The sequence below is a fragment of the Solea solea genome, chromosome 11, assembly GCF_958295425.1.
Source record: "Solea solea chromosome 11, fSolSol10.1, whole genome shotgun sequence".
In the NCBI taxonomy this organism is placed as follows: domain Eukaryota; kingdom Metazoa; phylum Chordata; class Actinopteri; order Pleuronectiformes; family Soleidae; genus Solea; species Solea solea.
The window spans coordinates 19794861-19816684 of NC_081144.1; the positions used below are offsets into that span (position 1 = coordinate 19794861).

Genomic DNA, 21824 nt, shown 5'->3' on the forward strand with positions numbered 1-21824 from the left:
TCTGAACATTTATACCAGATGAAACAAAATATCCTATGGGCGTTCCTTATGCATCATGTTCATATAAACATGAGGTCTCAGTGACCTTTGACCACCAAAATAGTGCAAATGAGCCAGATTTCCAGAATTCTCCCGCATGGCGTTTTTGAGATAATGTATACTTGACTATACATTATCAAGTATGTATATACTTGACTATTAAACTATTAAAGTGACTCCGAAACGATACAATTTACAACTCGGTTTATAAACAGCAGTGACGCGTTAAATTGTGTCCTTGTAGAAGTCATTTATTTCAACAGTCTGCAGGACCTGTCGAGCTTTACAAAAATACCCCAAATACTGTACACGGATTCTCAACATGTATAAAACATATTTACAACTCCAGTTAACAGGGACAAAAGAAGACAAAAGCAAAGACAAAAGAAAAAGGCTTGAAATGCTCTGATCGATGTAAAAAAAACCTCACCAGAACCCTCTAATCTGTAATGTACACAAATATAAAAACGGTAAACAAAAGCATTTTTTTTTTTTACAGTTTGTGCTGAGATGAATTCAAAGAGTTTTACAATGTGTAAAACATTTGTCAGATTTGAACCATACACAGTATTTTCGGTTAAGTACTTAAAAGATTGAAATGTAACATTACAGTTGGGTTTACTGTAAAATGTGCAGCAAAAATTATTTGAAAGTAAACATGTTCCCATTGAGAAACAAAGAGCCAAACCCTCCGGCTGCTACTGACATTTATTAGCTGGAATGTTTGTTTTTTATAAAACAATGATTTAAAAAAAAAAGGAGAAAAAAAAGAGTGTTTCCAGTTTTCATCCAATCAGAAGTGCACTTACATATTTATATACATGGCCCTCAAATGACACACATTCATTTCCTCAGTCAGTTCAGCAGCAACATGTTTCCCATTTTTAATTACAAAGTCTTTCAATTGGAAGGCACAGCGATGTCCTTTTCTCATTTAATCTGGAGGAGCTTCATCTTGTTTCCTAATTTAAAAAAAGGGAAACAATTAGGTTGTTGAAAATTATCCCTGAAGGGAAAATCTTTGGAGCAACACTTACCCAGGCCCTTAAGAAATTTGTTCACGCCACTTGGCTCCGGCTCAGGATACGAGTCGAGATACTCGGCCACTCTGGTTTCAAAAAGACCTGAGACAGAGATGGAAATCAGTTTAACTTTGTTGCTCTGGTGTTTACATGCATAGTTAGAATTTCCTTGGGTCATATGACTTGTTTAAAAATGATTTGATTAAACACTTCATGTATTTAGAATGAGGAAACCTCTGACTTTGATTATAAAATTAAATTGAGATTAAATTAAATATTTTCTATACACACTGAAAGATGCACCATGTAGGCAAAGTCAACCTTTTTTATATTTTGTTGATTAAGGTTTGCGTTCATTTAGCGTAGCATGGCAGCATTAAAGCTCGGGTAGGCAACAAAATGTTGGTGTTATTGATCAGAAATTCCAAAATCTTTCAGCATAATGTGAATCAAGTGATATGAATGTGTAAACAACCCTTTGGTGGTAGTGGTAACAACTGCCTACACTGCAAAGCAACCGGAAAAAGGAAAGCGTCTAAAAGTAAGTCAGATTATAAATCATAGACCATACACAGAAAAGTGGACGTAGTCTTCCCTTTTGCCACAGGATGCCAATTTGGAAGTAATATGTTGAATAGGCACTGAGGGGCAACTCCAGACGGTGAAAAAACAACTCTGTTCAAATGGAAGTCCAAAGTAAAAAGAGTCTACTTCTGACTCTCTCTACTTTCAGGTCTTCTTCAATAGAACATGATCATTTTGTAAACTATTTTCCCATTTAAAGGAAAATAGACAATGAAGATGCACATGCAGTATGAGTGGATACCAGTGTGATTGACAGCTGGTATCGTCCAATAGGAGCCTGGTTACGGGAGACGACTGTAAACTTCACAATCTACACAATCTCAGCATGGTGGCAGTCAAATCACCAATCGGATTCAAAACAGGATTTCAGATTCCTGCGGGTGATGTCATGACTAGTTTGCCACACAATAAATCTTGTCAATAATAGTGAAGCATTTCAAAGATGGAGAAATTGCATCATGTCTGTGGGAGGAGGGGCATAAGACGGAGGTGAACACAGCTTTAATAGTAATGAATCAGAATCTCAGATTCATATTGAACCATGTAGAATGAATCAGTGTTTGCTTGAAGGACAAGCAGAGAACATTCACATTTGTAAGAAATGGTGTATGTGCAAACTTTGTTTTCTCCTTTACTTAATTGACCATTAAGGCTACTGGCACTGTCCCATCACAGTTACCTCTTCCTCCCCCCTTGAGCAGCTCTTTGTCCTGAATGAAACCAGCAAACATCTGAGTGTCCATGAAGAACTGCAGGAACTGCCGCACTCCACGCGAGGGGTGGGATTTACGGAAGCTGTCGCGCTGAAGCTCCCTGCTTCCACTGGAGGACTCGACCATGTGGAGGGGATAATGGCCGACCAGCTCCACAAAGAACCGCACGAAACCCTCTGACACCAGAGCGCTCAAGTCAGCCGGCTGGCCTGCACAGATGAACGGATGAAGAGAAAAGGTTCAATAAGAGGACTAACAATTATTTTGATTTTTAAAAGAAGATTGTATATTCTTTTAAACTGTCAATTATTTTCTCAATGAATTCATTAGTTGTTTGGTACATAAAATGACCTCCAAATGATGATGTCTTTTGTCCAAAAAACAAAATGATTAAGTTTGAATGACTTGCAAACAAAATATTCACATTTAAATCATCTAAATCATTCACGCCAAATGATTTTACATAATTAATACTTCAACGTTTTTATAGTTGAGCTTGTATGTGATGTGCTGCAAGTGACAATCTAAATAAGAGTAGTTAGTCATTGGAGAGCCTCTGATTAGTTTGAAGTACCCAGTTAATTAGCACGGTGTTCAGCTGATATTTACAATTCGTTTCTAAACATCCACTTGTGGGTAAAAAGAGAAGAGCATAATGGTGTTATTATAAAAACAGAACCTGAAAATAGTTCTCCTTCTATAGACAAGAAGAAAAAGCAACTCTATGAAACTTTAAGAACCCTAACCCCATTCCTCATCGGGGTGCTGGCACCCTGCCTCCCACAGCTTTATGAAAGGTTAAAATACCTGACTGTCACACCAGTTAGTGGTGAGTGGAAGTGGGTTATAAAAGCCTCTAAGAGTGTGCCTACACCAATACTGACTTCTTCAATTTCAATTCTCCTTACCAGTTGCAAACACACATCTCAAATGAGAGAATTAATGTTAATGTTATAATGTTATGTTAGCAATTTACAGGGTTGATTGTAATTATATCCCTTATGTGTAAGAACTTATTTTCAAGATCACTTGATGTATGTAGTGTATATGTATGTATGTACACCTGAGCTGTGTTTCTTCTGTGAAAAGGAACTTCTAAATGTATTTCCGCTTCAGAAAAACGTTTCAAACCACCCTTAGTGGCATGAGCTGTATAATCATAATTATACTTCTGACCGCAAACTTAGTGGCATAACAGAACAGGGTTTGGTTGAACAGTTGCTACTTTCGCTTAATATGAAACCATTGTTACAAACGGTTCCTCTTTCTGCCAGAGAGAGGGAAGTGAGTCCCAAAGCTGATAACTGTATTTAAACACTACAAGGTGATCAAGTCAAGAGAGCGTCTTTTAGTTGTGGGTCTAACTACAAATGGAGTTACTACAAGCCTGAGTGGAAGTGGGGGAGGGATCAGTTTGAGAAAGGCCTGTAGTGTCCATTACACCAACCTCCACATCGGTCTTCATCCTCCTGTCCCAGGATAACGTCCCTCTCCTCCAGGATCTGCTGCAGCGCCGCCTGCAGTTTACTGGGCAGGATGCAGTCTTCATCACCCAGCTGTCACACATCACACGAAAGGTCTTAATTTGGCCTCAGTGAGGATTATCTTCATGTCAGTGAGGGTGAAAACTTCAAAAGGAGGAGTTGGTATACAAAACCACAGATCTTATGCTATTAAACACTAAATATAAAAACACAACAACAAAACACATCACGTCATGTCTAAACACCATAAGTGTTTCATGATGGGGAGGGAACTGACCAGCGAAATTACAGCTTATTACAGCTCCTTAATGCTGCTAACACAGACTAAGTTTACTAATTGAAAAGTTAATTAGGAGACCAGACACTGAAGATTACTGTTGAGCTGGGTTAGGGTTAGTGTAATTTCATGATTTTATATTAGGGCTGCAATTAATTAATATGTCTAATATTTTCTGGTTTAACGGATTAGTCTGGTCCATAAAACAAAGTAAATTAAAAAAAAAATAAAATAAAGAAATGTTGATTGGTGTTTCCTAATTCTCAAAATGAGGTTGTCAACAACCCTAAATTACATATCTATTATTTATTTGTTATATAGAGAAATTTAACCAGAAAATATTCACATCTAAGAAGCTGAAATTTATCTAAAAGAAAATACTTGATTGATTATCAAACTAGTTGACATTTAATTTAGTAATGGTTGCATCCACCTATCTTATATACAAGTATATCTGTCTCTGCAGCAGCTTTGTCGCCCTCAAAACACCGCACTCCAACAAGTGCAGGCAAAGCTACGTTTCCATTGGGACCACACCTATCATTCCCATTATATGCTGCGCTGTGTGTGTACACACCTGAATGACAAACTTGTCTGCACACAGATCCACTATGAGCACCTGGAAAAGACAGAGGAGTAAGAATGACAGTTACAGACTGAACTGAGCTCACTATTTCACAATAAGAGACACACTACAACCTGTTTTTCCAAAACTAGTCAATGCCATTTGTGCTATTATGGAGGTCCTACTGCAGCCAAACACGTGGCATTACAAACAGTTTACAGACAGATCTACAGGTCTACTTAATATAGCAAACTAGGAAATGACATGAACATTTGTGACAGACCTCCTCGATGGGAAGCTCTAGAAGCTGTGGGAGGCATGGTGCTAGCACACCGATGAGGAATGGGGTTGGGGAGCAGCTGATGTCGAGCATACTGGCTGGCAACACGGGCACAAATGTGTGCTGCCAGGTGAATGGATACAGCAGTGCCAGGGCTGCATGGCCACACCGGGACAACACACTGCAGAGGAGAGGAGATGAGGTGAAGGTTAAACACAAAAACACTGCTCAGTTCTCACACTGATCATATGACGCATAGACATCAGTCATAGTCCCAAAAAACACAAGTGTACGACTACGTTACAGTTAATGACTCACTCGATGATTCGTTTCCACCACATTTTCAACGGCGACCAACTGTACGAGCTGTGAGTGAACTGAACGTGTGTATCAACCAATTTTCCCAACACACAATTGATCTGTGCGTATGCTGTTAGCATCACATTCACTACTCATATTTCTGGTGTAACTTCATTCCTGTGTGGTCAGATGCCGTGAATTACTGTATCTCCTCCATTTCCTTTTGATTGGTCAAATTCTGCAGCTTAATACTTTGCAAAGATCTGTGCTCTATGAAAACCACAATTGCCTAATTAGTTATTCATTTAAGTGACTATTGTTCTTAAAGAACGTGCCCTCTACCTTTCAAAACCTTACCAATTTCTTTGAACTAATTTGAAACCACTTTCTTATACAAAGTCCTACAACATTTAATATCCATATCAACTGCTGGATGAGCTTTTCAAACCCTTCAGTCAGTCAGCAGCCTTGTGATGCTGTCTCCACCCTAACAATTCAATCAATGTTTTATTACCTCTGCCAAGGAGCTTGCTTTTTTTGGCTATGTCTGTCTGTCTGTCTGTGAGCAGCACACCTTGAGAAGGACTGATTTGGAATACATTTCTGGTTATGCAGGTTATAGCCCAGAGATGAAATTATCAGATTTTGGTGGCAATTACAGAATTCTAGATTCAGGATTCCTTTAAACAATTGTTAACCTTGCAAAATAGGGGATTGTATTGACACTGTTGGAAACTGAGTGGCCTTGGTGGCGAATTAACACTCTCTGAATGTTTTATCCCCCCCAATATTTATTATATGATAGTTGGGTTATTCACTTTAACAGATAAACACAATATGCACTAGTTTGTACCTCAATACTGTCACAAATACATGATTGGACCAAAACCATGTGCATGACACTCAAAGATGCAAAGGACACACATTATCAGTACGCTTCAGTATTGTGTTAGTGTAAGTAAAATTCTATTATATTTTCTTTTAATTTTCTTTTAATTTAAGTATATTTTTCAAATATTTGCGATGTCTTGTATCTGCTGATAATATGAAGTGTTTTGTTGTGGCTCTGTAAAGCCCAATGAGACATTAAGTGACAAATGTGTAAATAGACCTGATTCGACTGGGGATTGTTTTTGTGAACCAGAGTTCAGTGTATAAAGAGATAATTGACACTGGTCCCGTGGGATGTAATCAACCACTGATTACCTGGCATATGATGTATTTTGTAAATAGCCTACGTTAATACATTCCTTCTCAACACTGGTGCCTAAGTGGCCCTGCGGTGTTGTTTGCATTTTAATCACAGGAGTACCTGAGTTTGTCTGCAATGAAGATGACTCTCCTCTCAAGCAGGATGGAAGCAAACACCTGCAGGAGTCTCCCGACACCGAGACACTGCAGCAGGCTGTCAAAGTCAACGTGCTCTAATCTGGAGTCCACAGGGCGACACAAAGTGAGCACCTGGGGAAAAACAGCATACACACTAAGATTACACAGTGTATGTGAATGGCTGACTGCGTGAAAACATGGAAAGCGGTATGTTGCGCAAGACTTCTATGTTCAGTTGCTGTTGTCCTCGTTTGTCACTGTGGGTCTGTTTGAATGCAAGTAGACTGAAACCAGTTAAAAAGTGGAGTCAAATTCCTTGAATGTGTACACATACTTGGCCAACTGAGCTGATTATGATAATGTGGCTGGAGTAGGATGGATTTAGGAATTTAGAAATATAAGCTGGCATCTCACAAAACACCAAACATATGGAAGAAGAAAGTAGTGATGTTGCAGCATTTCCAATGAATTGATTCACTTATTGTGACTCTGGAAACACTAAACAGTAATGACCAAACGGATTACTGTTAACGGTTACATATATGCAGCTGTCCTAACTTGAACCCTTCAAAGCTGTTATAGCTATCCCTATTGTTTACACAGATAACCTCCCATTCTGAGTCACTCTGAGTCTGAAAAAGGAGTGGTTAGACGGAACAAAACTACTAATTAACATTTCCTCTTCTGGTTTCAGGTTTACCTCATTCCCAGAGCCAGGGAGGAAGCTTTTGACAGTGACTGTGCGTCCAGGGGCGGGAAAAGGGGCCTCCATCACACTACGCATAAAAGGGTAAACCAGTGCTGGGGAAATCTCCCTGCGTCGTTCTACCTCCTCCAGAATCTGGGCAGAGAGAACCACGCAAATCACAGAGAGTCCTGAAGGAAGTAGAGCTGATTAAAGTCTAAACAATAGAGCTGAGGCAAAATGCAGCTCTGCATGACAATGCAGCTTTCCTCCATATCACATTCACACTTACTGTTTGTAAAAATGTCACAAATGCCAACTGGAAAAAGGGTGGGACACACTGCTGCTTTAAAAAGGAGTAACAACAACACATATAAGTACTACAACCACTATACATGGTCACGTTACCTTTGCAAAAAGGCTGAAACAGCCCAGCTTGCTGACAATGCAATGCACCTCAGGAAGCCTCTTCCCCTTTCCACTTGGCTGAAAGATACACATACAATCTCAGGTCATAAAGTATGAAACAACAGAAATATATTATCCATGTATGACATTTCACATTTACCTACAACATTCTGATAACAGGAACACAGATATACATTAAATCTTACATTTAAAACAATTCAAACCAACTTTCTTTGGGAAGAAAAAGGGGAAAAATTATGAAATTCTTCTTGCTCTCGGTCATTGATTCAGAAGTGGTATGGTCTGTGATTCACTTCTCCTCAGAGATGATGAGTAAGCACATGGCCGGCTGCCATGTCATCATACACACACACACACACAAACAGGTTTGCACAGCTATTCTTATTAGGACACTACATTGACTTCTAATCCAGGCTAAACAAAGCATAACGCATAAATTAACGTCTAACCCTAACCTTAACCTAACAATTCAAATCTTAGCCCTTAACTTAACCAGTTCCTCAGAAAGGAGATTTCTACTATGACTACTGGTCCTGACAAACACACACGCACAGACAGACACACTCACACACACAAACACTAGGGACAATGACTCAAATGCAAACATGAGCTTATCCACACTCACCAGGATCTTACGGCAGTAACAAAACCAACGACTGCCGTCTTCTCCAGTCAGGACAAATGAGAAGGTCTCACTGAAAGCACAAGATCAATACACAGGAAATTAAATCTGTTCATTTGTATTGACTAAATTCAGGTGGAAAACATGTTTTGAATACAACCATTATTCCTTAAGACAGTGTTTAAAAGAATAATCTAACTCAAAAAATGCTTTTGTGAATACTGTTTCTTTTCTGGAGATACAAGATAGTGCAAAAACACAACATAGGTAGAAGAACTACTGTTTATCTAAACTAAAAACAGTGGAGCGGCAATCATAACCCACACTACAACAATTACCATAACAACTAGAAATAAACAAGGCCCTATAGCCCTTAGCACTTAAAGATTTAATTAGATCAGATGAAACTTAATGATAGCTGTGAGGTATTCAGGTTGTTGCCGCAGCGTTATATGAGTTACAGATGACAGCTGAGGATATAAACAGGAAAAGAGGAAATGGGGATATTAAACATGGCATAATTGATAATTAGAGTGGCAGAATTAAGTCTAAATACCGCAGAAGAAAGAAGTTAACACACGTCAAAGATATACAGTGACAACAATAGAAGATACCAACAGAAAGGAGATGAAGGAAAGTTTTATACAAATAACTAAGTATCGTTATAATTAGCTTTTAAAATGTTTCTGACCTGGGCATGTGAGCAGAGGGCTTCCAGTCCAGTGAGTCCGGGAAGCAGAACTTAGGAATGACCCTCAGTTGATCCTCAGCCTCTCTGGAGGTCCGCGAGGACTTCTCGAACTGAAACAGATCAACAATAAATACAGCTTTTTCTTGAAGGACATGAGAGGAAAATGTGACCAATTAACTACATACATACATAATATGATTCTACAGAAATGATTTCTGTTAAAATTGTAGTGCATGTCTTTCAAATATAAATAAATATCTGATACATTCAAACCATTGACAAGCGAGTTCACATAATGTTGATTAAGCCCACATGACTCTCTCTGTGTTTCTCAGTATAGTATATAATCCATCTCATTTTGTTTAATATGACAAGACAGATAGGAGCAAGAGCAACAGTGTGCTAGTAAAGCCAGGCAGCTGCAAACAGTCAGACTGAAAACACAAAGGAGCGCCCACGAGAAGCTTCAGAAGTGAATTCTACTGCTCAAATAACCAAGTAGTTCAGTGATTGATGGGATAAACTTTCCCTGCCCCCGTCCGTCCCATGCGCTGCTGGTGTATACACACAAACACACCCCAATCTGGTCTGATAGTTTCCTAAGTTTCCTAGTCTGACAGCTAAGCCTGTGTTTTGAAAATGAAGAATGCAGCATACAAAAAATGTTACATCATTTCTGTTCATGAAGACCAAAGAGAGGCAGAAAAATCTGAACAAAAATCACCAAAAGTTATGCACTGCAGCTCGAAGTACAAAAAACAGAGTCACCTTTTATCATAACAATTCTTAAATGATGTAGTCTTGGGATAATCCCATAGTCATGTTAACAAGATGAAGATTGGGGTTGTCACACAGGGTTTAATTCAATTAAGTAGCAAAAACTAAAACAGACTCTTTCTAACCATTTTGGGGAACTGTTGCGTAATTTCCGGGAAGTAGGTGTTTCCTGGGGAGCCTTTTCTCAGCGACACCACCACAAAGATCTGGAAAAGCTGCTGCTGCTGTAGCTGGATGAGGTCTCTCTCCAGGGTGCGGTAGCCCGGCCGACGTTTCAGTGTCGACTGGATGTAAACTGATCTCCTGGAGCCGGCTGAAGGACACACAGTGAATTGATTACTGTAATGTTTGTCCTGAGACATACTACAGTTTCCAATCCAGCACAGAGCAGCAATATAAGGCATGAAAATATTCAGTTCACATTGTAAATATCAAATATATATCAGCACAATTGTAATGTTAACTGAATTGCATAGTCATAATCTCACTATGTTGGTATTTAGGGAATTTTTTTCAGTTTTAACCATATTATCCATGAGCCTTATTGTTACCCAAGGATATTGCTTGGATGTGCCTGGTTCTTATGAGGAGGATAAATGGTTGGAGAATATATTCAGTAAAGCTTCTCAATTATTTTCCCCTGACTGCAATGATTTACATTAAATTTGGCAGATGTTCAGTTCCCTATAGGATGAAGTGCATCAATTCTGTTGATTCAGACTTTTCATTTAGCACCATAACTGGGTCAAAGTATACTTCTGAGTATGAGTGGATACATGATGAGTGGGACCAATGCACATGGGAAGGAAAGCACTTTCATTCAAATGGAATATGGTAATTCAAATAGTGGATCCTTTGGGAAAAAAAACGTAAAATACATATATCAACTCTTTGACTGCACATTCCTAATCTTCACTGAAACTTTTCATTCAGTCTTAAACATATGGTTTTCTAGCTAGCAGGTTCTTGTTTCCTGTAGTAAAGAATAATCTGAAATGATAATGAGAAGGGGAGGATGAGTGCTGCCTGAAATCACAGGTTAATCCCACAGTGTCCATCCTGTGAGTCTAAACACCTTCATTACTAATGACACTGACTCAGGTTTTGGGTTGTGTACAAATAAACAAATGTTAGCAAAATAATTGTTTACATAATAATTGCAGTAATAAGATAGTAAACATTTCCTAATGGGCATACACATGTTCACACTTTCTTTGTGAGTATTCTAGCACTCTTGCAAAACAGAGCTGTAGCCAAGCACATCCTTGAAGGCCTGCGTGCTTTGTTGTAGACTCTTAATCTTTTTTTTAGTTAATTGCTTATTGTTTGAAATATCTCAAATTCTGGAAAAAAATGTGTTAATCCAAATTAACAGTGCTAAGCAGCAAGAGCAGTCAGTCAAAATGCTCAAAACATATTTTTAAATTTACTTACTAATTATTGTAGTGCTGTCAGCGTTAACACAATCATTTTGGCGATTCATTTAAATAATTTAACGTGTTAAAAAAAGTACACGTTGTGTCTCTCTCCCCCTCCCTCTCTCTTTCACAGCTCTGAACCCACCACGTCGATCTGTGTAAGTTGTTCTTTTCTTTGATTCGTGTAGTGCTTTTTTGTATTTCTTCATCAAGATGCCTTTTTTTGTGCCAAATTTGTTATAATTAGGAGAGAAACTGTTTAAAGTTTAAAGAAAGCCATTAAAACAGTCTTTTTGTGTTGATTCTACATTAATTCTGTGACTTTATATAAATAAATATCTGCTATAAGCTTCAGCTTTATTTTCGCGATTAATCGCCCTAACCCTAACCCTCGATTGATTACAGAAAATTGTGCGATGAATTCGGAAATTTTTTATCAATTGACGGCCCTAAATTATTGTTAACATTACTCAGTGTATCTAACTTATATAACAGGATGATTATTTTACCATTCATGATTATGGGTCATGTCAGTAAACATATGTAGCATGGCTGGCAATAAAAACTACAACTTTGATAGAGCGAATACTGTAAATGATTAAGGACTCTTATTTGCTGTGCAGTTTCTGTTTATACATGGAAGTGTCAATAATAGATGCTGACAGCTAAAACCACTATATAGATATATATATATGTATATATATATATATATATATATATATATATATATAAAAAAAGGAACATACAAGAAATGTGAAAACAACAACATAAAGGGGACAATTAACTCTCTGTTGATACCTTTGGTGTTGTCCTCAGGGTCGCTCTCTGTCCCACTGGTCTCCTCTGTTGATATGAATTAGAGGAGGGAGAGATTAGTGAGATGCAAACGACTGGAAAAGACTCGAGAAGCCATAATCAGATGCAGACAGTCAGCCTTTGTTTCATAATCAGCGGCTTTGCAAACTGCAGCAGGCCCTGTGTGGTGTGTGCCATCAAAGGTTTGGTATTTCCACCAAGAGGCTCAACTTAATCTTATTGAAGTGCTTAATGTGGGTGACATTTGGGCATCTGGAACAGTCTGTGCATATGCATGTATATAAGTGTGTGTGTGCGTGTGTGTGTGTGTGTGTGTGTGTGTGTGTATACCTCTCACTGAGACTCCCTGGTTCTTCACTCTCTTCCGCCCTCGCTTGTCATCAAAGATCGTCTCAATCTTGCTGACGTACTATGTCGTACATAACACACACACACACACACACACACACAGATGCCTTTCAGCCCCATAATTTCACAGCCATTACATAATTGTGATTACAGGGAATCAAACTATGCCAGCCTTTAAGTACATAATTATATTATAGATTTATTTTACCCTTACATTCCTGCATTCTTCACTTAATGCACTGGAAGAACATAACTGAATATTTGTTAGGGAAACACATTCAGGTCAAGCTTATCTTTAAGAGGGTACCACAGAATACACGGAGTAAATGAGTTATAAAAATTATACGACCGTGAATGGAAAGGAACTAAAGTGCACCTACTAATGTTAATGGTAAATTAAGAAGGGCAATATTTGTATTCAGTCGGGAATAAATGTTTTAAAGCACAATATGATGCTTAGCAACAAAAACTTTAGATTACAAAATTACTTAAAATTTGATTCTACCAGTGAAATAAATTCTACCACTAATGCCTCTAAACAAAACCCAGAGGTCTGAACAAGGCCTGCAGGCGGAAGTGCCACATACTTCATCAAGAAAACACAAAACCTTAGAAAGACCGCTATAAATTTGCCCAAGAGCTGGTGGTGACAAGGCAAGAGTTAGCCAAACAAATATACCTCAAAGAAATGTACATCCACAGTGGAAAATAAGTCTCACTTTGTTCATCTAAGTGGGAGAATCTGTGTCCGTTTTATTGGGTTTTCTTAAGAACAGCTCAAAGCAACATCCATGTCAGCGTTTGTCAAGAAAGTCCAAATACAGACAGATCAGATAAGTCTTCTGCAGAGTAATGTTGTTGTTGTTGTTGTGTCCCAATTCAAAACAAATCATGGCTATTTTGGGAACATTATAAATAGTTAATAGTCTAAATTAAGAGGAGGAATCTCTATCCATTTTCTGAAGAACCACTTTATAGTCAGCACAAATGTCAGACAGACTTTTATTCTTGATATTTAGGTTACTAAACTATTAACTATTCAATTAAAATTTCACAAAGCGATGACAAATAAACCATCCAAAAATACATTTTTGGCTTTTGTCAAATAATATGTATGTAAGTAAGTCTGTTTTATTACTGTACCTTATCATAAAAGTGCCTCCGTGTCAATACTTTTCCCGTTGCCATGGTTTATAAGCTTGAGCTCATGTTTTCTCATGAATTCTAATGGAGCAGTCATACGTGCGTCCACATATCTATCCCTATCTATGTCTTACAGCATTCTCTCCTTCCTATTCAACATGGCACTGCCCCCTTATTTTTTTTAACCAACATTACAGGATTCATCATTTACAGAGAACATATTTTGTTTTTCTACCAAATGGCAACATAATATATATAAATATATATACACATACATACATACATACATACATATATATATATATACATATATATATACACACACACAAACGTATATATATATACACACACACACATATATATATATATATATATATATATATATATATATATATATATATATATATATACATATATTTCAGTTAATCACTCTCTGGAGATTGACTGAAAATATAATAATAATTTGACTGCCAAGTGTCACTCACCTGAGGTGTTCTCTGGGTTTTCGGAGTGCTTGTGCGTCGAGGTGCAGCAGGTTTGGGAGTTTCTGCGAGGGTTGACGATTTGGATACCATTTGGAAGGTTTTCCTCTCCCCTTTGTTAGCGTAACCTTGCAAAGTTTGGGGTTTAGGAGGCAGCTGGAAGACAAAATGTTTTGTCTTGTAGATATTTTCAATCTACACTATTTCTTTTCCTGCTCCCACTCAATCTGAAGTTACATAGTGATGATCTGATACCTCTATACAGAACCGATAAAATGATTAAGTACTGTGAAAGAAGGAGAAGTTTTTTAACTACCTTAGGGACTTGAGACCTTGCAGTGGGCAGACACATGGGAGATAGCTTGACATCTTCATAGGGGTTATCTCTGGTCACATCACCTGAGGGAAGACAGAGTGAATGGAAAGATTAAACACACTGGCTGGATTTTTCATACAGTGAGTGGCCACACTGAATAATTTCAGGAGAACCTTTAGATAATTGGAAGGAAAGCATGTGACCAATTTTAAATCTGAGAGTTGCATAATGTCACTTCCAACAAAAATGGATGCAGCATTTGTAAAGTGTAACTTTTGCCATGGTGCGTTTACTTCAAAGTGCTTGACAAATACAGAAGTTTTAAATTGTTTTTATTTTATTTTGTTATAGACCGTTCCTGATTTATTACAAAACTCTCACCTGCGCCTACTCAATGTAATCAATGTAATAGATAAGCAAAAATTGATCCACTTATTTAGACAAAGACAAAAAAATTTATCCAGAGACACCCTGTTGTCAAACAATAAGACATTTATTATTTTATTTTATGTGTAAGCTCTAAATTCATTAAAAAAATGTGCCAATCAGGAATTGTCTATAATTTTTTTTTAGTTCTGCTATTGAACAATTTCTTTTTAATTTAATTATTATTTAATTTAGGTAAGATGACATCATGACAGCCTGGAATAGTCACCTGTGCTAAGATTACTTTATATCCATAATATGTTCATACACAGTCATCTCCACATTGTTTTCTTAGGTGCATATGACACAGGGAGTTCAACTTACAGACAATGTCCTCATAAATGCTATCGTCAGAATAGGCATGATATAGGCCTGAGCGCCTTGCTTCGCCTCCTAGTGTGCCTTGCGTCGCCGTCAGACGAGCTGCATCCTCATACTCAAAGGACTTCCTGTTGCAGGGAAGGAAATGAAGGCAGTGAGACAGACGGGCCTGGCTGGTGTCCTAAAGATAGCTTGCATACTATTATTTAAACACTGTTGTCTAATGAGACATTCCTTCTATTGATATCAAACACAGAAAAGACACACAGTGTGTGATAAACTGTCATGAAAGGAAATGACTGAGCATATAACACAGGCGAGGACAGAGAAAGTGCATGACAGAGTTTAAACAGAGACAGCTGAGCAGGAAAAATGTAGGACAAATGCAACTTTCATTTAAAAGACTTCTGGTCAGTTACTGGTTAAATTATCAACCGATCATATCAACTATATGATCAGTTATCAACTGATAACTGAAAATGAATTTGCTTCTGTAAAGCACAAAGTACAAAACATCAAAGACCACAATGCCACTTTGTGGTGAAACACAAATTGTGACATCACTCATGTTTAATGTATGTAATGTAGCCCCATAAAGAAATTAATAAATAGTGTATGTATGTATGTATGTATGTATGTACGTATGTACAATGTATATATAATGACAACATTGGACCACAATAAGTGGTTCTGAAAATCTGTTTTCCAGCATTTAAGAGGACAGGGAATACAAGAAAATGACATAAAGTAAGTAGCTTTAGTTATGAAACAGCTTTTGTGACAACTATTAGCATGTTACAGGATAATGGAATGTTAAATGTCCTCTTTACGTCCCAGGATTGAATCAGTTGCTGTGAAGACTGTATTCACTAGGCACAGTGTTGCCATATTGACTGTGCAGGCTATATTTCTTGATATACTTCAGCTACACAGAGTTGTCAATTTATAAGACAAATCTAGGTACGATGATGCCATCTAATGTATCTAATGTAATGATTCTGAAATTAGATCAAAACCATGATACAAACATCCACAATCACATACCACAATACAGTTGGAATGAAATGCAACAACATTACCATAATGATACCAGTACCTCTGCTAAACAAAATTATTGAATTTATATTATTATTATTATATTATACTACTCTGTTCTATTACCATATTTCACCTTACACCTTTTATATTGTCTTCCAATTGTTTGTGTCATGTGACTATTTTGTTCTGATCATGAACAAGTGTTTACGCCCCAAAGTAAATGTTAGGCTAAACGAATAATAGCCCTGACATTGCACACACCAAAGACACATGTCAACAGTGTGGGACAAAAATCTGTCCAGACAGACAAACAAACCTGTCAAAGTAATTAAAAGAGTCTCAGTGGTATTTCTTGAATCTTGACAAAGACAAGAAACAGACATGTCCTCCTACAAAGTGTTAGAATCTTAACTAGAAAGCTCTAGACAACCATGTAATTGTTATTCTGTGAAATGTCATAACCACAGCAAGCAAGTAGCACATCCAGAGAAATATCACACTGTAGGGTTCACAAAGTGACACATCTATCAAAAAACTAGAGCCATATATTGTTAACTGTTATTTCAAAAGTTGCACTGACTTGATTTAACAGTTCTAATTATTCTTCCATTCATACCTTCTGCATATTTTTTATAATTATATTCTGTAACAAAGTTGTTTTAATGATACAACACAACACTGTGGTCTGTTCTAAGCTGACTGTGTACATTGTCTTGTTTTGTGTGTTTGTGTAGATGACCATGGACCCGTGGCTTCTGAAGAAACTAGGTCACATTTAAACAATAGAGAACAATGCTGCCAGATATCGTGTGACATCACACCTGGACCTCAGCCAGCGGTTACATTCTGACAGTCCCCTCCTCAAAACTGCCCTATAAACTCTCTGCCATTTAAACCAGACAACAATTCAATGTGTATTTTACAGGTCAGTTCTCTAACATGTAATTACTGTGCATTCATTTTCACATACTAAAAATGAACTGTTGAATATTGTGAAATATGTGCAATTTAAATACTAATGAATTGATGGCAAACCCATTTGGTGAGTCTGTTCTCTTTTTTAGCACATTCACTCACCTGTTCTTTTTATGCCTTGACAATCTATCAGTCTTTGCAACCGGACATGGGGGAGGAGGGAAGCTAGGTGGGTGTGCTACCCTCCTTCTCCCAACATTAGAGTGGTGGATATGAGAAGATCCTCTGTCCCAATGCGCTGCTCGCCCTGAGTTGTTGTTGGCGCCACGATACTGGAACGTCCGCTGAGGTTTGGGAGGAGGCTGAACTTCACCTGAAGTCTCTCTGCCTTTTTGCCACAGCAGTCTGTCTCCCTCAAGCTTACGCCAGAAACCCCGCGACGTGTAGAAGTTCCCAGCAGGCATGTTATCTTCTGGGTCATCAGACAGAGGTAGAGGTTTAGAAAGTACTTCAACATCCAAGATGTAATCTGTTGTTTGGTTGCCATTGGTGGTGAATCTGTGTTCACCAGTAGAGTTAGCTGTGACTGCTTCCACATTAGAGGAGACAAATATTTGCGCGGGAAGTTTTTTATTTCCTTGGGATGTGGTATAAACATCGGTAAAGCATTTCTGCAGGGGCTCTGATTTTCTTCTAACACCACTATATCCAGCTTGTGCAGGGGATTCCCGGAAATCTAAACCCAAGTTCTTAGCTTTTGAGAGGTTGGTTTTTGTGTGCAGTCTCCCTGTTAAGCTCTCGTTGGAGCATCCGTTGCCCAGCAGATCCCCAGATAAAGTTCGGGGTACAGTTGGAGGGTGTGTTTTCACTTCGACATCCTGGTTGCTGTCCTGTTGACTGCGACCTTCCCACTGGGAGATCTTCTCCCTGATGTTAATGCGCTGCTCATGAAGAGAGGGCCTCCCTGACTGCCGGCCCTGCCAGGCCACAGTTGCCCCTTTCTGCAGGCGATCAACCTCTCCACCCCCTTGCCTGCCTTCCAGCCGTAGAGCCAGCATGTTGGGGGGGGCGGAGGCAAATGTCAGCTCGCCCTCAGCTTTCCGTGATGGAATCCATGAGGGATTTCCCCCAGAAAGATGGCCAGAAAAATCCACGTAATCTGGTATCAGTCAATACAGAAATGATCAGCAATAACTGGAATGTTATTACTAGTTAGGGCTGTAGGTCTATGCGTTGTTGTGTGCTAGTGGAGTGTCATTTATCCCCTTGTCTCCTTTTGTAAACAACCTAAAAAGACACAGGTAAAGACACAGAAATTACCCATCAATCACTTAAAAACAAGTTCAGACAGAGCACACAGGATCAAAGGGACACTGACGTAACACAGGAGGACACAGTTACTTTTGAAACATCACATATCTCAAGACAGAAAAAAGATCAGGAAGGATGGGCTCCTGTCAACCTCAGTTTCCAAAAATAAGAAAAAGGAAACACAGTAGCAGGAACAGGGTAACTGCAGTATGCTGCTGCTCTGTGTCTGTGTCTTGAGCCGCATCAAGCCTGCTCTCCCCCGGGGAATTCTGTTTTCTCTGTAGTTGTTGTCCTAAACCACAGAGTTAGCCAAATACAAAATTCCAACGACACAGCAAAGCCTTAAATCTATCTCTGTATTCTTGCAGAAGCTGTCTTAGAGATAACTGTGAAGAATGTACAGTGATTTGAAGGAGCTTTGGAGGCAAGAAAGCACACAAATGTTAAAACTACACAGCCAGTAAAGAGACCACAGTCACAATTAAGTGAATGAGTGACACCATTATAACCACATCTTTCCAGGCAGTGTAATAAAAGCTCCTCAACTGGCTGAACTATTTATGAGAAGCAACGTTATTAAACTGTAGTATTTGTGCATGTTTATACGTATTGTATAAAAACTGCTGTATGAGAGTACAGTTCAGAGTAAAAGCTGAAGTCTTGATCTGTTATATGAAGCAATAAAACAGACAGATTTGATATAAAGTTTTGCTGCAGTGGATGCTGCTAAAAATTGACACAGAGTCCTTGAGTCAAGATTGAGGTAGTGACTGTACACTCTCATAGAGCAACTCCTGGCTCTCTGGAACCAAACCATTTGGACACGTTGCACATTAGGACCGAGGCTGAGAAGAATCTGGAGAAGAGGAGACATGGTAAAATTCCACTGCACGGCTCATGATCACAATAACTGTATGAGCTGCATTCCTACAGAGCTGTATAAGAGGGGGGTCTGGGAATAAATTTAACTAGACACAGTCAGTCCGTCTTGAAAGTAATGCCTTTGTTTGATTTGACACAAATCAAATGTATGTGTGCACTGGAATGCTGCTCGATCATTGCCAGACCATGCAATGACAATGCGAGTCTCAAACTGACCCACTTGCATTTTGTGCGGTATGTTGTACAGGAAGGCATGAGTTACATTTCCTGAGATGCAGGAAGAAGGATCAGCAGACTGTCCATAATTATTGTGCGCAGAGATTTGCACCCAGTTGCAACCACCGAGCTATGTTTGAGCTATGTTTAGATAAACTACACTACACACCAGACCCTGTATGATGGCAATCAAAAACCCTATGAAATGCCATAAATTGAAAAGGTATACTAGCTAGTTACATTTTGCAAATACATATAAAGCTGTCACTTGCTCCTTCCCTGTGGCATACATGTTTTTATTGCCAGTGAGGCAAACTGAAGGTGTTGTGATATCAGGTGACAAAGCCAGAGGGCAAGTCAAAATGAATTCCACTTGTTTATTTGGCTGTCAACCATGGAGAAAGATATCCTTGTATTTTTCAGTGAAACTCCCTGACTCATCCATGTAGAAACCAGACAGGGAACCTATGAAGCCGAATTGGCCCATTATCACTTGGCAGCAAAATTAAACCTAATTGCACCTTCAAACCCACCACAAAACACGCCCCTAAAGACAAGCAGCATGACACAACATGTTGCAGGTAAGGTATTGTATCGACTGTCAACTGACTGTTGAAGCTATAATAACAGAAAAATGTAGGTTTGCTAAAGACCAGCACAAAAGCACAAACCAAGATAAAGTATCTTATTATGACGGATCCTTTACCAGGCACTAGAACAGCTTCCATGCATCCAAGTATTACTAGTCACAGCTTTGATGAATGAATGACTGACTGAATGGCACTTTAATGTGACAAGTTGCATAATTTTGTTGCTGACTATTTGTTGTGCAAAACTACTTCAGAATTATTTCATGAACTTAGACTAAGATAGTTAATATGTCAGAATATTTACATCTATTTAGGGTCAACAAATACCCAATAAACGCATGCCAGGGAGTCAGTGTTGTTCTTAAATCTTACTAGATCTGCTCATACCCACTAGACTAGTGGGTATGAGCAGATCGGTAGAATGAATTGTACATCGCAGGTGCTCTCAGTTGCAACAGCAATAGTTATTCTTTGGATAATCATTAACTGTGGCTGTTTTCCCTAGATCTGCCAACACCTGCAGATAATGTTGGCATTTCCATAAAGAGGCCCTATGTAAGTACAATGACTTGCATTTGGAACTTCTTTCCTGGCGTTGGGTTATTGCTATAGTGAAGTAGGTTTAGATGCTAAAGGGGAACGGTGGGAGTGACACGCCACACGTCCAGCTCCATGTGCCCAAGCTGTCGAAAAGATGTCGCTAATCTCCCTTCAGAATTTCACACTTAAAACTATTCTTCCTTACAGTAACGGTGTGATAATACATAAATGAAACTCAGTGACACATCTGACTAATTCGGCTTCAACAAAGGGCCGAGATAACCTAAAGCAGCTCACTGGATTACTCTCCTCTCATCACGCTGAAACGAAGAGATGTCTGCAGTAACAGTCGTGCTACGTTTCATTTGAAAGTCTATATTGGTCAAAAACGCACAGTTTAATTGATCGGATGCAAGCCGAATTACACACTATGAACTGTTAATGTACAACACATGCGTGATAAGTATTCTACAACATCCCTATGTAAGATAGTAGTGAGGTAATGTTTAATTAGGGATTTTGTCAATTGAGTTTGGCGTTGAATGTTTTTACTAACTTTGGGAGTGTAGTGAATTGGGAAGAGTAGCTGTGCTCGCAACTAGGTCATGTTGGATTAATGTATGAAAACGTATAACATGAAACGGCCTCAAACGTATTCATTTACTTTTTTTTTACAATAGTGTCGGACAGATAGTCTGTTAACGTAAAGTGTAAAGTAAGCAAAGACATGGACAATTACACGTGGTTAATAAGTCGTAACTTACCCTTGGTAGTTTTAAATGATGATACAAATGTCGTTTCCTCATTTTTCTTTCACTGAAAATGAAAAATTAGGTAGAAAAATGCGATGCGATTCGATTCGCTCGCATATCTCAACTAGGTTAGAACTATTGGATAAGTTCGAGCTAAAGTTAATTCAGTCATACCGCTTCTTATGAGTAACTTATCAGAAAATGTACTTTACAGGGTACAAAAAAACGTGTCACCTATTCTAATAAGTACGCACAACAACAAAAACAACAACAAAGAAAGTGGCCATAGAGAAAAGCAGAACACTCCTAGTCCTTCGTCTCAGGATAATTAATGCCAAGTCAACCCAAGAAATACAAGTTTTCCGGTTAGAAATTTCAAAATAAAACTGAGAGATTGACATTCATAAAAAACGCACATTTTCTCTACGGAGAGGGAGCGGTTGACAAACTTCAATTTCCAGTTGGAAAAGCCAGACTAACAGTGAGATGAACCTATTCTCAAAATATTGTAG

At 38.5% G+C, this 21824-nt stretch overlaps 1 protein-coding gene across 1 annotated transcript; it reads right to left on the reverse strand.

Annotated features, from left to right (window-relative positions):
- Positions 1–269: 269 nt before the first annotated feature.
- Positions 270–21623, reverse strand: dennd2c (DENN/MADD domain containing 2C). The gene is made up of 19 exons (XM_058643826.1): positions 21325–21623; positions 17184–18308; positions 15072–15196; positions 14322–14404; positions 14009–14161; positions 12363–12441; positions 12015–12059; positions 9924–10111; positions 9022–9131; positions 8334–8403; positions 7688–7765; positions 7295–7435; positions 6578–6726; positions 4969–5146; positions 4698–4739; positions 3807–3915; positions 2326–2568; positions 1077–1163; positions 270–1001 (listed from the first exon to the last, which is right to left on the reverse strand). Exons 2-19 carry the CDS (start codon positions 18077–18079, stop codon positions 970–972), a joined length of 2808 nt encoding a protein of 935 aa, XP_058499809.1. The 5' UTR covers positions 18080–18308; positions 21325–21623; the 3' UTR covers positions 270–969.
- Between the last annotated feature and the right edge of the window lie 201 nt (positions 21624–21824).

Excerpts from the sequence above, each read along its gene's own strand:
- dennd2c (XM_058643826.1), bottom strand. The coding sequence starts at position 18,079 with ATGCTGGCTCTACGGCTGGAAGGCAGGCAAGGGGGTGGAGAGGTTGAT. Across the intron at positions 14,405-15,071 it reads CATTTATGAGGACATTGTCT|GTGATGTGACCAGAGATAAC; the intron begins GTAAGTTGAACT and ends GTCTTCCCTCAG. Across the intron at positions 5,147-6,577 it reads TTCATTGCAGACAAACTCAG|TGTGTTGTCCCGGTGTGGCC; the intron begins GTACTCCTGTGA and ends TCTCCTCTGCAG.